The sequence below is a fragment of the Geotrypetes seraphini genome, chromosome 14, assembly GCF_902459505.1.
Source record: "Geotrypetes seraphini chromosome 14, aGeoSer1.1, whole genome shotgun sequence".
Classification (NCBI taxonomy): Eukaryota; Metazoa; Chordata; class Amphibia; order Gymnophiona; family Dermophiidae; genus Geotrypetes; species Geotrypetes seraphini.
Genome location: NC_047097.1, coordinates 32,324,844 through 32,338,102, shown reverse-complemented (window position 1 = coordinate 32,338,102; position 13,259 = coordinate 32,324,844). Strand labels below are relative to the sequence as shown.

General features: G+C 47.0%; 1 protein-coding gene across 4 annotated transcripts in view; it reads left to right on the top strand.

The window, feature by feature from the left end:
* The window catches only part of MAN2A2 (mannosidase alpha class 2A member 2), a 115,056-nt gene that overhangs the window by 44,297 nt on the left and 57,500 nt on the right, over nt 1-13,259 (top strand). For all 4 annotated transcript variants that reach the window (XM_033920504.1, XM_033920503.1, XM_033920505.1 and 1 more), the window contains 2 exons: nt 1,698-1,875; nt 3,607-3,809. In XM_033920504.1, the coding sequence (XP_033776395.1) occupies nt 1,698-1,875; nt 3,607-3,809 (381 nt within the window). The remainder of the gene's footprint in view (nt 1-1,697; nt 1,876-3,606; nt 3,810-13,259) is intronic.

Here is a 13,259-nt window from a genome sequence, read left to right as displayed (position 1 = left end):
GTTCAGATACATATAAAATAAATTGGGAAAAGTTGTGCAAGGCAGATGGTTATAATCACTTTACCATCCTGGTCCAATCCATCATCCTTTCCAGATTGGACTATTGCAACTCCATATATCTAAGCCTAACTAAGAAAAACCTTCATAGACTCCAGCGGATTCAGAATGCCGCAACCAAGCTGATTTTCGCAAAAAGTAAATTTGACCATGTTTCTCCGCTTCTATCCAAGCTCCACTGGCTACCGATAATCGCCAAGGTCCATTTCAAATGCGCCTGCCTAGCTTTCAAAATCCTACATGGGATCCTCCCTCCATGTATCCCTCTCCCTCCATGTATCCATCTCCCTCCATGTATCCCACCCAAAAATTAAAACTATCCTTCCCCTCATTAAGAGGCATCTCTCATAAAGGAAAACTAGGGACCTCCCTTCCCTTCAGAATCACTGAGCTCTGGAACAACCTTTCCTCCCCTCTACGAAACATGAGCTCTCTCCAACTTTTCCGCAAACATCTGAAGACCTGGCTATTCTCTAAAATCTGACACTCTTCCATCTCTGGCATCTAAGCCCTCAAAAAACTCTTCATACTTGGTCCTCTAACCTTCATTTTAGTTCCTTTCTCTCCTCCTCTTGTAAACCTCTACCTTCCATTGTAGTTCCTTTCTATCCCATCTCCTGTAAACCGTGCCGAGCTCTACGAACGTGGAGTTGATGCGGTATACAAACCTAAGGTTTAGTTTAGTTTAGTTTAATTGTGTGTGATTCCTTCCCATGGTGCAGTTTTCAAAGGGGAAGCATGTATGTACTTTCCCTTAGAAAACTGGCAAAATATTTACGTGTTCCTGCTTCACGTGTTATGCAGCTGGATCTAAAATTAGCTCAAGATAAGGGATGGCCAACCTTGGTCCTCAGGGGCTGTAACCTAGTTGGGTTTTCAGGATCTCCTCAGTGAATATGTGTCGAATGCAAATAAATCTCATGCATATTCATCCTGAAAACCTGACCTGGTGAGGGCCAAAGTTGGACACTTTCTGGCACAGTTAGTTTAAGATAAGCAGAACTTGAATGAGCCCAGTGAATGAAGGTTCACAAACCATGTAATCGTAAACATTAATAAAGCCTGATTATAAGATTAATGCTCTACTTGAGGCATCGATTCCTTAGACATATGAGGCAGTCATATGTGGGACGATGTTACGTCTGAAGCCCTCATTGGACAGATATAGAGGGCGGCTTTTCCTTATCATGACCGGGGTAGCCATACAAATGATTAAGCACAATTGGAAGAACTGGGATCGCCTTAAGTTTAATTTTTGGTGGGCAAATTTATGTTTAACTTATAGATTTGAAAAAATGAATGCAGATATAAGAGATTTAAGTTAATCTGGGGCCCTTTGATATCTTTTATGGATGCATTGTAATTGTTTTTTCCTTTGATCCTGTTGGTATATTGCACACACACCCAGGGGGAGGGAGGGTGGGAGAGGGATATTTTATTCTCTTGCAAGGTATTGGTTGGGTTGGGTGGGGAGGGGGGGTTGTATCTCGCTGTGGCAATTTTGATAGATTAACATTGTTTGTGCAGATACTGTACTGCATTTTTGTTAACTTTGGAAAATGAATAAAAGATTTAAACAAAATAAAACCTGATTATATGTCCTCCTCGGTCTTCTTGAAAAAAATCTTTTCTTTCTAAAGGGCAAACCTTCTGTTGGATCAGTACAGAAAGAAATCCAAGCTGTACCGTAGCAATGTGTTGTTGGTTCCCTTAGGAGATGACTTCCGTTATGACAAGCTCCAGGAATGGGATGCTCAGTTCTTAAACTACCAGAAGCTCTTTGATTACATGAACTCGCACCCGGAGCTTCACGCTAAGGTAAGGGTCTATGAAGTAGCTCGGCTTGTAACCGGGATCTAGACAGGAAACTCCATGTGAGGGAGATTTCCCAAGTATTCTTTATCTAAGTGTCTAGCAATGTTTTTGGAGTGTTTCAACTAAGTGATACCCTACACAGCACATGGTATGTAAATCCAAATGCCTGTTTGTCCATCTCTATGTAAATCTTTATGCACAAGTGCACACTAACCATAGATGCGAATGAATAAAGGCAAAAGGACAAGTAGATGAGCTGAGACGGTGGCAAGAAAATCGGTACCTCTGAACTGCAACTCACATGGTACCAAAAATGGGGGGGGGGATCTCAGAACAGTGTTCAGCTCCTGTGGAAGTGGTGGAGAAAGTGGCCTAGATCAAGAGAGGGATGTGAAGGCAAGTGCAATAGGGAGGGGGAGGAAGTGCATGAAGGAAGAAAACACTAACGTGGCTTTTTTTTTTTTTTTTAATTAATTTTGCAAATATAAATACAAACAAGTGCAACAGTGCTGTATCGAAATAGGAAGTAGCTGTAAAAGAAAACCCATCAGGGCTGCGGAAACCAAAGACGTGAAAAAGGCCTAGTTAGCAATACACGACTTCGTGCGGTAGGGGTTAAGGTATCCAAAAAGGGCTGCAACACTCGTCCCTGCCTGGTGTCCCCTTCAGAGAGAGATCAAAATCTTGTTCTTCTGATTATAATGTCAAGAAAATCTGAACAGCTGCGCTCCCAGAAGTTTTCTATGAGCGCAAACAAAACTCTAATGTTTATAGGGATCTTCAGACCACCGCTCGAGTACCTTGACTAATCCTCATTAGTCCCAGAAAACATTATTTCTAATTCATTTAAATTATTTTTCTTTAATTTGAAATAGTTTATCAGAAATTAAGAATATATAGATGATTGTCGTAAGATATTATTTTTATGTGGTATATATTAGTTGTATATGAATTTGGGAGGGGGGTGGGGGTTAAATCTTCTTGGTGTATGATATTGAAAATTTTTCAAGTGATGTTGTATTATATTTGGTTGATATTTACTGTACACTTGATGTAAGTGTAAAAATGAATAAAGAAACTAAGTCAAAGAGAAAAAAGAAGAAATTACTTAGCTTTTCTTAATTCATTCTCCTTGCTTGCTGACGCGTTATCAAGGTCATTCAGTCCTAAAGACTACATATTAACAGCTGCCATAGCGCCAAAATGTAGATTCCTACATATTCAAAGGGGTTTAACTGAGCAGGGAGATTCCTTCCCAGTTCAACCCCGTTGAGCTTGGCTGGTTGCATTTAACCAGGTAGGGCTGCTCTAACATCCACTGCGAAACTAGCTAAGTTTAGGAATGGCACTGCTACTAGTGGCAATATTTCATAAGTTAGGACAGCGAAAAAGGCTGGTTTAAGGGGTTGTCACACTTGCGCAGATATTCAGTGCCAGAGGCCTGACATGCCCCGCATTGCGTGTGGGCAGTTAGTTGTTCCATGTATTTCTTCATTTTTCATGTTGTTTTCCTTGATTTCTGTTTGTTAAATTTTCTTTTATTAGAATGTTGTTAGTTTGAAAGTCATAAAATGCAGTCATGTTATTTTATACTGTACATCGTAAATGGAGCGAGAGGAAAAAATGAAATCCCTGTTGTGTTCTCCTTTCATAAGCTGGATGCTGTGTTTAAGAAATGATTCCTTGCAGATGCAAAATGATCGAAACGGGCTCTGCATCACTTTTGTCCTGCAGGCCCAGTTTGGCACACTGTCTGACTATTTTGATTGTCTCTATAAGAAGATGGGAATCATGCCAGGCATGAAACCACCCAACTTTCCAGTATTGAGTGGCGATTTCTTCTCTTATGCTGACCGTGAAGATCACTACTGGACTGGTTACTACACCTCTCGACCCTTCTACAAGAGCCTGGACAGAGTGCTCGAGTCGCATCTAAGGTGAGAGAAATGCAAATATTAGTAGGGCAGAGCATATAAATCTTGATTCACGTATTGGGTGGCATGAGGTGGCTTTCGTTACAAAACAAGTAAGGGATGCTTTGATACATTCTATTTGTTCTGAACTGGGCTGGTAGAAGGAATGTTTGGTCTTAACCTACTAATTTTCTTTCCCTGAATTCAACTCGTTGATTCCAGAGTCCTCTGGGAATATATTTCTTTTGAATTAAAAATTTTAACTTGTGTGATTTAAAAAATTGTAATTATGTTATAATCGAACAGTTAGAGGTATTTTATTTGTCTCTCTGTAGCTCCTTGTGACTCTGGGCAAGTCACTTAACCCAGGTACAAAATAAGTACCTATATATAATATATAAACCACTTTGATTATAAACACAGAGACACAGTATATCAAATCCCATTCCTCTTCCCTTCCCTAAAGCACTGATAATCTCCTTCCTCCCAACCTCTATATCCAAGATATCTCCTCTTCCCTGGGATCCATTATTTCTCCCCCACCCCCCATTTCCACGAGGAGCGACACAAATGCATCGAGCTCTTCTCATGGCTGCTGGAACTCGCTGCCTCTCCAGTTTAGCTCGTAGGTATGCAGTTCACATCCCTCCTTCCACCTGGGGTTCAGCATCTGCTCCTCCCCTCCCTCAATCCCTCCTACCAGTCTACCAAAACTGGTGTTCTGTTGGTCCCCCAGAAGTGGCAGCCTGGTCCGAAGCTTCTGACCCATCCTGCTGTTGCTTCCCAGGTCATACCTCTCTTGCCGCATTAATTCCTGCTGGTCAGTTGTAATTAAAGTGGCAAGAGAGGTACGTCCTGGGAAGCAACAACGGAATGATCTAAAGTGGATGACGACACCCAGATAAGTTGCTTTTTTTTCACGTTTGCACGATCCTGAGAGATCATTTGAATATACTTTCAATGGACATGGAGTGACTATAACCCTGAAATATACAGTATTTGTGAGAAAATAGAAAAAGGAGATACAGTATATCAAGAATAAGAATTTGAATTATAATGAGTCGTGAGAGATTATGAACTTTGTTGCTTAGGGAAAAGTGGAGTTTTTTCAGACCCATGAAGTTGAACTGAGGTCTTTTTCTCCACATTTCCTTTTTTTCCTCCTTTCTCTGATCTTGTTTGGAGTTTCTTACATAAATAATTTTTGAATATACTCTAGATGGGTACTAACCTATCCATATATACACGCCTAAGCACATTAACATTTTTTGAGTTTGGTTGTGGGAAATGTGCATTCTCTATTAAATATAGTGCAATTTCAATTACCCCAACCTTGATTTCATAAATGTTAAATCAGAGAGTGCTAGGGAGGTAAAATTCCTAGATGTCATAAATGACTGCTTCTTGGAACTTCTGGTCCAGGAACCAACAAGGGGGAGCTATTTTAGATTTGGTCCTTAGTGGAATTCAGGGCATAGTATGGGAGGTAACTGTGTTTGGTCCAAATTTTAGCTGATTTCTGGAGTGATATTGCTTAGAAATCTACTGTAGCGACATTTAATTTTCAAAAGGGCGAACACGATAAAATGAAGAAAATGGTTAAAAAGAAGCAAAAAAGATCGGTGGCAAAGGTTAGGACTGTAAACCAGGCATGGGTGGTGTTAATAAATACCATTGTGGAAATCCAGACCAGATGTATTGTACGTATTAACAAAGGTGGAAAGAAGAGAAAATGAGAATCTGCATGTTAAAAGATGAAGTGAAAGAGACTATTAGACCCCAAAAAACATTCTTTAAGGAATGGAAAAAGAATCCAAATGAAGAAAATAAGAGACATAAGCACTAGCAAGTTAGATGCAAAGTACTGATAAAAAAATAACTACTAAAAAAGAATATGAAGAGAAACTTTCTAGAGAGACAAAAACTCCATAGAACAATTTTTTTAGGTACATCAGAAGCGGAAAACCTGGGAGGAAATCTGTGGGACCATTGGATGATCAAGGAGCAAATGGGGTGCTCAGGAAGGATAAGGCTATAGTGGAGAGATCGAATGATTTCTTTGCTTTGGTCTTTACAGAAGATGATGTAAAAGATTTATCTGAACCGAAAATGGTTTTCAAGGGTGATGATGCAAAAGAACTGAAAGAAATCTCTGTGAACTTGAAAGATGTACTAAGCCAAATTGACATGGTAAAAAGTGATAAATCACCCAGACTGGATGGAATACATCCCAGGATACTGAAAGAACTCAACCAGGAAGAGCGGATAGCACAGCTGGTTTTAAGAAAGGTTTGGAAAAGTTCCTGGAGGAAAAGTCCATAGTCTATTATTTAGAAAGACATGGGGGAAGCCACTGCTTTAAAAGAAATCTTCTTGTCTCTGATCACTTCTTTCACCACTACAGTGAGCTCCGCCAATTCCTTGTTCTTTTTCCTCTTGGATCCCTTGTTGATACGCGATATATATAGATTTTGCACCTCGGTGACTGTGTCCTTAAAAAGGGACCACGCTTGCTCTAGCTTTTTTACAACGTTCTTAATCTTCTTCCCATGAGTGTTGTCCCTTCGTAATTCCCTTTTCGGAAGTTCAGTGCTGTGGCTGTCGTTCTGAATCGTTGTTGCGCCCCCGAGTCCAGATTGAAGCAGATCATATTGTGATCACTGCTTCCCAGCGTCCCTTCTACTTCTATATCTTGTGCCGGTCCTCGCAGTCCATTTAGAAGTAAGTGCAGAATTGCATTTCCTCTCGTGTTTTCCTTAACAAGTTGTTCCAGGAAGCAATCGCCCACTGCATTCAGGAATTTGATTTCCCTATTCAGCCGGAGGTCCCTAGGTTCCAGTCTATCCCTGGGTTATTGAAGTCACCCATGATAACTGCATTTCCTCCCTTGCAGTTGTGTTTAATCTCAACTGTCATTTCTTCATCAATTTCTTCGGATTGCCCTGGGGTCAGTAGTAGATGCCGATCTTCATTTCTGTTCCATTTGTTCCTGGAATTTTGATCCATAGAGATTCTAACTTATTCTTTATTTCCGGCATGTTCTATCTGGAAGACTCTATTCCCTCTTTGACGTACAGGGCAATGCCCCCACCTTTTTGACCCATTCTGGCTCTGCGGTATAGCTTGTATCCCGGTAGCACAGTGTCCCAGATGTTTTCCTTGTTCCACCATGTTTCTGTGATGCCGATGATGTCAAGGTTCTCTTTTTGTGCCATAGTTTATTTTATTTTTATTTTTTTTAATTCTTTATTCATTTTTACATCTTACATCAAGTGTATAAATAATTGACATATGAAATTGAATACATTACTTGAATTTCTTTTTTTTTTTTTTTTTAAATCTTTATTCATTTTTCATCTTACAACAATTTCTATCATTTGTAACATTAATACATAAAAATTTAATCCCTTCCCTCCCACCCCTCCTATAACTTATGCAATCAAATATATCATATATATATATATATTCTTTTCTACTGATCTAAACATTAAAAAAAATTCAGAATCTCCCCCCATCCCCTCATTTGCAATTGTGCTTATAATGGAAAAATGGTATTTATTCATTACAATAATTTGTCAGTGGCCCCCAAATCTCTTTAAATTTATTATAATTACCTTTTTGTATAGCTATTTTTCTTTCCATTTTATAAATGTGACACAATAAATTCCACCAAAAACTATAATTGAGTCTACTCCAATTTTTCCAATTACAGTGGCACCTTGGTTTACGAGCATAATTCGTTCCAGAAGCATGCTTGTAAACCAAAATACTCATATATGAAAGCGAGTTTCCCCATAGGAAATAATGGAAACTCGCTTTGATACGTTTCCCCCCCCCCCCCCGCCCTAACAACTTGAACTTACCCCCCCCCCTTCTGGCACCAGCACACAGCCCACAGGACGTGCCGGTGCCACTTGAAGATCTTCCTGCCTCTGCCGGGCCTTGAGCATGCATCTGCACATTCTCAAGGCCTTCTAATTCTCTCTCTCGCCAAGATTCTCGGCGAGAGGGAGAATTAGAAGGCCTTGAGCATGCGCAGATAAATGCTCAAGGCCCAGCAGAGGCAGGAAGATCTTCAAGCGGCACTGGTACGTCCTGTGGGCTGCGTGCTGGTGTCAGATAGGGGGGTAATTTCAAGTTGTTCGGGCGGAGGTAGGGGGTGCCGGTTCGAGTGGGGGGGAGTGATGCCGGTTCTCGGGGGGGGGGGGGTGCTTGCAAATCAAGTCAACCCTTGGTTTGCGAGATAAGTTTTGCGAGACAAGTTTTGCTCGTCTTGCAAAACACTCGCAAACCAGGTTACTCGCAAACCGAGGTTTGACTGTACTTGTGATATGTTGTATGGCGACCCCATAGTGCCATAGTTTCTAATTCACCCATCTTGTTCCTTAGACTCCTTGCGTTCGTGTATATACACTTGAGTTTGTGGCTTGTTACTTTCTTGCACTTTCTTCCCTCTTGCGTCCCGTTTGATCCATCTGGATTTCTTTGAGTCTTCCCTGCTAACCTCTTGCACAGTATCCTCTGGGTATACCGGTTCCCGGACCTTCGACTGTCGGCTTTCCTCTTCTTCTTAGTTTAAAAACTTCTCAATTTCTCTCTTGATGTTGCTTGCAAGTAGTCTCATTCCATCTCCACTGACGTGGAGTCCATCCTTCCTGAATAGCTTGCTCTTCCCCCAGAACATCGTCCAGTTGTGTACGAACTGGAATCCTTCCTCACACCAGTGTCGCATCCACGTGTTGACTGCTTGCAGCTCCGTCTGCCTCTTCTCATCGGCCCTGGGTACTGGCAGGATCTCTGAGAACGCTACCCTCTGCGTTCTGGTCTTCAGCTTCTTTCCTAGCATCCGGAACTGGTCCTTCAGTACTCCCTGCTGTATTTCCTTTAGCTCACGTTGTTTGTCCCCACATGGATTACCACCGCTGTATCTTCCTCTTCCACGCTGTTGATGATCCTGTCGATACAGCACACTATGTCTTCTACCTTGGCTCCCGGTAGGCAGGTCACCAGCCGATCCTGTCTTCCTCCTGCTATGTGGCTGTTGACTTGTATGATGATGGAGTCCCCCACGACGATTGCTGTCCTCTCTATCTTCTCTTGCCTCTCTAGGTGCAGGTCCATGTCTCTGGTGTGTGGCCATCTCTCCAGCCGTAGGTCTGTCCTCCGTGTACTTCCATCTTCCCTTATAAGAACATAAGAAACGCCCTCACCGGATCAGACCGAGGTCCATCTAGTCCGGTGATCCGCACACGTGACAGCCCAATTAGGTACTCCTGGCGTTGGCTTGCACTGGACTCATTTTCTTATGGGTTCGCTCCGCTGCTTCCAGATCTCACTGCTGTGTCACCCATTTCTTCCTTGTGATCCTCACTCCCTGCGTGTCTCGGCAGTTCCACTGTTGCTGGTGATTTTCCACGGCCTCCCTGAATGCCTCCCCGATAAACTTCTCCAGCTTCCGTACTTCATCCTCAATGGTTTCCTCTGTTTTGACGTTCTCTGTATCTCTATCCTCCTCTTCCACTTCTTGAAGTGCTTCTAGTTTCTTCAGGCTCTTCAGTTCTCTGAGTGCATACATAAGACCGCCTCCCGGAGCGGAGGTAGTCATTCATATGGCAGACAGTGCAAAAAACTGGGTAGCACATCTTTCTACTTTTTTCTGCTGCTTCCATAGCTGCTAGTGTCCTCTGTGTCTCCTGCTGGTGTCCTTTCTGTCTGCTGCTGGTGTCCTCTCTGTCTGCTGCTGGTGTCCTCTCTGTCTGCTGCTGGTGTCCTCTGTGTCTGCTGCTGCTGTCCTCTCTGACGGCTGCTGGTGTCCTCTCTGTTGGTTGCTTGTGTCCTCTGTGACTGCTGCTGGTGTCCTCTGTGACGGCTGCTGGTGTCCTCTCTGACGGCTGCTGGAGTCCTCTCTGTCTGCTACTGGTGTCCTCTCTGCCTGCTGCTGGTGTCCTCTGTGTCAGCTGCTGGTGTCCATTCTATCAGCGGCTGGTGTCCATTCTGTCGGCTGCTGGTGTCCATTCTGTCGGCTGCTGGTGTCCATTCTATCGGCTGCTGGTGTCCTCTGTCGGCTGCAGGTGTCCTCTGTCGGCTGCAGCTGTCCTCTCTAACGGCTCCTGCTGTCCTCTATCGGCTTCTGGTGTCCCCTCTGTCAGCTGCTGCTGTCCTCTCTGTCGGCTGCTGCTGTCTTCTCTATCGGCTGCCTTCTCTATCGGCTGCGGCTGTCCTCTCTGTCGGCTGCTGGTATCCTCTCTATCGGCTTCTAGTGTCCTCTCTGCTCCTGGTGTCCTCTCTGCTGCTGGTGTCCTCTCTGTCTGCTGCTGCTGTCCTCTCTGACGGCTGCTGGTGTCCTCTCTGTTGGTTGCTTGTGTCCTCTGTGACGGCTGCTGGTGTCCTCTGTGACGGCTGCTGGTGTCCTCTCTGACGGCTGCTGGAGTCCTCTCTGTCTGCTACTGGTGTCCTCTCTGCCTGCTGCTGGTGTCCTCTGTGTCAGCTGCTGGTGTCCATTCTATCAGCGGCTGGTGTCCATTCTATCAGCGGCTGGTGTCCATTCTGTCGGCTGCTGGTGTCCATTCTATCGGCTGCTAGTGTCCTCTGTGTCGGCTGCTGGTGTCCTCTGTCGGCTGCAGGTGTCCTCTGTCGGCTGCAGCTGTCCTCTCTAACTGCTCCTGCTGTCCTCTATCGGCTTCTGGTGTCCCCTCTGTCAGCTGCTGCTGTCCTCTCTGTCTGCTGCTGCTGTCTTCTCTATCGGCTGCCTTCTCTATCGGCTGCGGCTGTCCTCTCTGTCGGCTGCTGGTATCCTCTCTATCAGCTTCTAGTGTCCTCTCTGCTCCTGGTGTCCTCTCTGCTGCTGGTGTCCTCTGTGTCTGCTGCTGGTGTCCTCTGTGTCTGCTGCTGGTGTCCTCTGTGTCTGCTGCTGGTGTCCTCTGTGTCGGATGCTGGTGTCCTCTGTGTCGGCTGACGGGTTCCCCTGTGTCTGCTGCAGGGGTCCTCTGTGTCTGGAGTCCTCTGTGTCTGCTGCTTGAGTCCTCTGTCTCTACTGCTGGTGTCCTCTGTGTTGGCTGCTTGGGTCCTCTGTCGGCTGCTTGGGTCCTCTATCTCAGCTCCTGGTATCCTCTGTATCTTCTACTAGTGTCCTATCTGTCAGCTGCTGGTGTCCTCTGTGTCTGCTGCTGGTGTCCTCTGTGTCTGCTGCTGGTGTCCTCTGTGTCGGATGCTGGTGTCCTCTGTGTCGGATGCTGGTGTCCTCTGTGTCGGCTGACGGGTTCCCCTGTGTCTGCTGCAGGGGTCCTCTGTGTCTGGAGTCCTCTGTGTCTGCTGCTTGAGTCCTCTGTCTCTACTGCTGGTGTCCTCTGTGTTGGCTGCTTGGGTCCTCTGTCGGCTGCTTGGGTCCTCTATCTCAGCTCCTGGTATCCTCTGTATCTTCTACTAGTGTCCTATCTGTCAGCTGCTGGTGTCCTCTGTGTCGGCTGCTGGTGTCCATTCTGTCTGCTGCTGGTGTCCACTCTGTCTGCTGCTGGTGTCCACTCTGTCTGCTGCTGGTGTCCACTCTGTCTGCTGCTGGTGTCCACTCTGTCGGCTGCAGGGGTCCTCTGTGTCGGCTGCAGGGGTCCTCTGTGTCGGCTGCAGGGGTCCTCTGTGTCGGCTGCAGGGGTCCTCTGTGTCGGCTGCAGGGGTCCTCTGTGTCGGCTGCAGGGGTCCTCTGTGTCGGCTGCAGGGGTCCTCTGTGTCGGCTGCAGGGGTCCTCTGTGTCAGCTGCAGGGGTACTCTGTGTCAGCTGCATGGGTCCTCTGTCGGCTGCAGGGGTCCTCTGCGTCGGCTGCAGGGGTCCTCTATGTCGGCTGCAGGGATCCTCTGTGTCGGCTGCAGGGATCCTCTGTGTCGGTTGCAGGGGTCCTCTGTGTCAGCTGCTGGTGTCCATTCTATCAGCGGCTGGTGTCCATTCTGTCGGCTGCTGGTGTCCATTCTGTCGGCTGCTGGTGTCCTCTGTGTCAGCTGCTGGTGTCCTCTGTCGGCTGCAGCTGTCCTCTCTAACGGCTCCTGCTGTCCTCTATCGGCTTCTGGTGTCCCCTCTGTCAGCTGCTGCTGTCCTCTCTGTCGGCTGCTGCTGTCCTCTCTGTCGGCTGCTGCTGTCCTCTCTGTCGGCTGCTGCTGTCCTCGCTGTCAGCTGCTGCTGTCTTCTCTATCGGCTGCCTTCTCTATCGGCTGCGGCTGTCCTCTCTGTCGGCTGCTGGTATCCTCTCTATCGGCTTCTAGTGTCCTCTCTGCTGCTGGTGTCCTCTGTGTCTGCTGCTGGTGTCCTCTGTGTCTGCTGCTGGTGTCCTCTGTGTCGGATGCTGGTGTTCTCTGTGTCGGCTGAAGGGTTCCCCTGTGTCTGCTGCAGGGGTCCTCTGTGTCTGGGGTCCTCTGTGTCTGCTGCTTGAGTCCTCTATCTCAGCTCCTGGTATCCTCTGTATCTTCTACTAGTGTCCTATCTGTCAGCTGCTGGTGTCCTCTGTGTCGGCTGCTGGTGTCCACTCTGTCTGCTGCTGGTGTCCACTCTGTCTGCTGCTGGTGTCCTATCTGTCGGCTGCAGGGGTCCTCTGTGTCGGCTGCAGGGGTCCTCTGTGTCGGCTGCAGGGGTCCTCTGTGTCGGCTGCAGGGGTCCTCTGTGTCGGCTGCAGGGGTCCTCTGTGTCAGCTGCAGAGGTACTCTGTGTCGGCTGCATGGGTCCTCTGTCGACTGCAGGGGTCCTCTGTGTCGGCTGCAGGGATCCTCTGTGTCGGCTGCAGGGGTCCTCTATGTCGGCTGCAGGGATCCTCTGTGTCGGCTGCAGGGATCCTCTGTGTCGGCTGCAGGGGTCCTCTGTGTCGGCTGCAGGGGTCCTCTGTGTCTACTGCTGGTGTCCTCTGTGTCAGCTGCTGGTGTCCATTCTATCAGCGGCTGGTGTCCTCTGTCGGCTGCTGGTGTCCATTCTGTCGGCTGCTGGTGTCCATTCTATCGGCTGCTGGTGTCCTCTGTGTCAGCTGCTGGTGTCCTCTGTCGGCTGCAGCTGTCCTCTCTAACGGCTCCTGCTGTCCTCTATCGGCTTCTGGTGTCCCCTCTGTCAGCTGCTGCTGTCCTCTCTGTCGGCTGCTGCTGTCTTCTCTATCGGCTGCCTTCTCTATCGGCTGCGGCTGTCCTCTCTGTCGGCTGCTGGTATCCTCTCTATCGGCTTCTAGTGTCCTCTCTGCTCCTGGTGTCCTCTGTGTCTGCTGCTGGTGTCCTCTGTGTCTGCTGCTGGTGTCCTCTGTGTCTGCTGCTGGTGTCCTCTGTGTCTGCTGCTGGTGTCCTCTGTGTCTGCTGCTGGTGTCCTCTGTGTCGGATGCTGGTGTCCTCTGTGTCGGATGCTGGTGTCCTCTGTGTCGGCTGAAGGGTTCCCCTGTGTCTGCTGCAGGGGTCCTCTGTGTCTGGGGTCCTCTGTGTCTGCTGCTTGAGTCCTCTGTCTCTACTGCTGGTGTC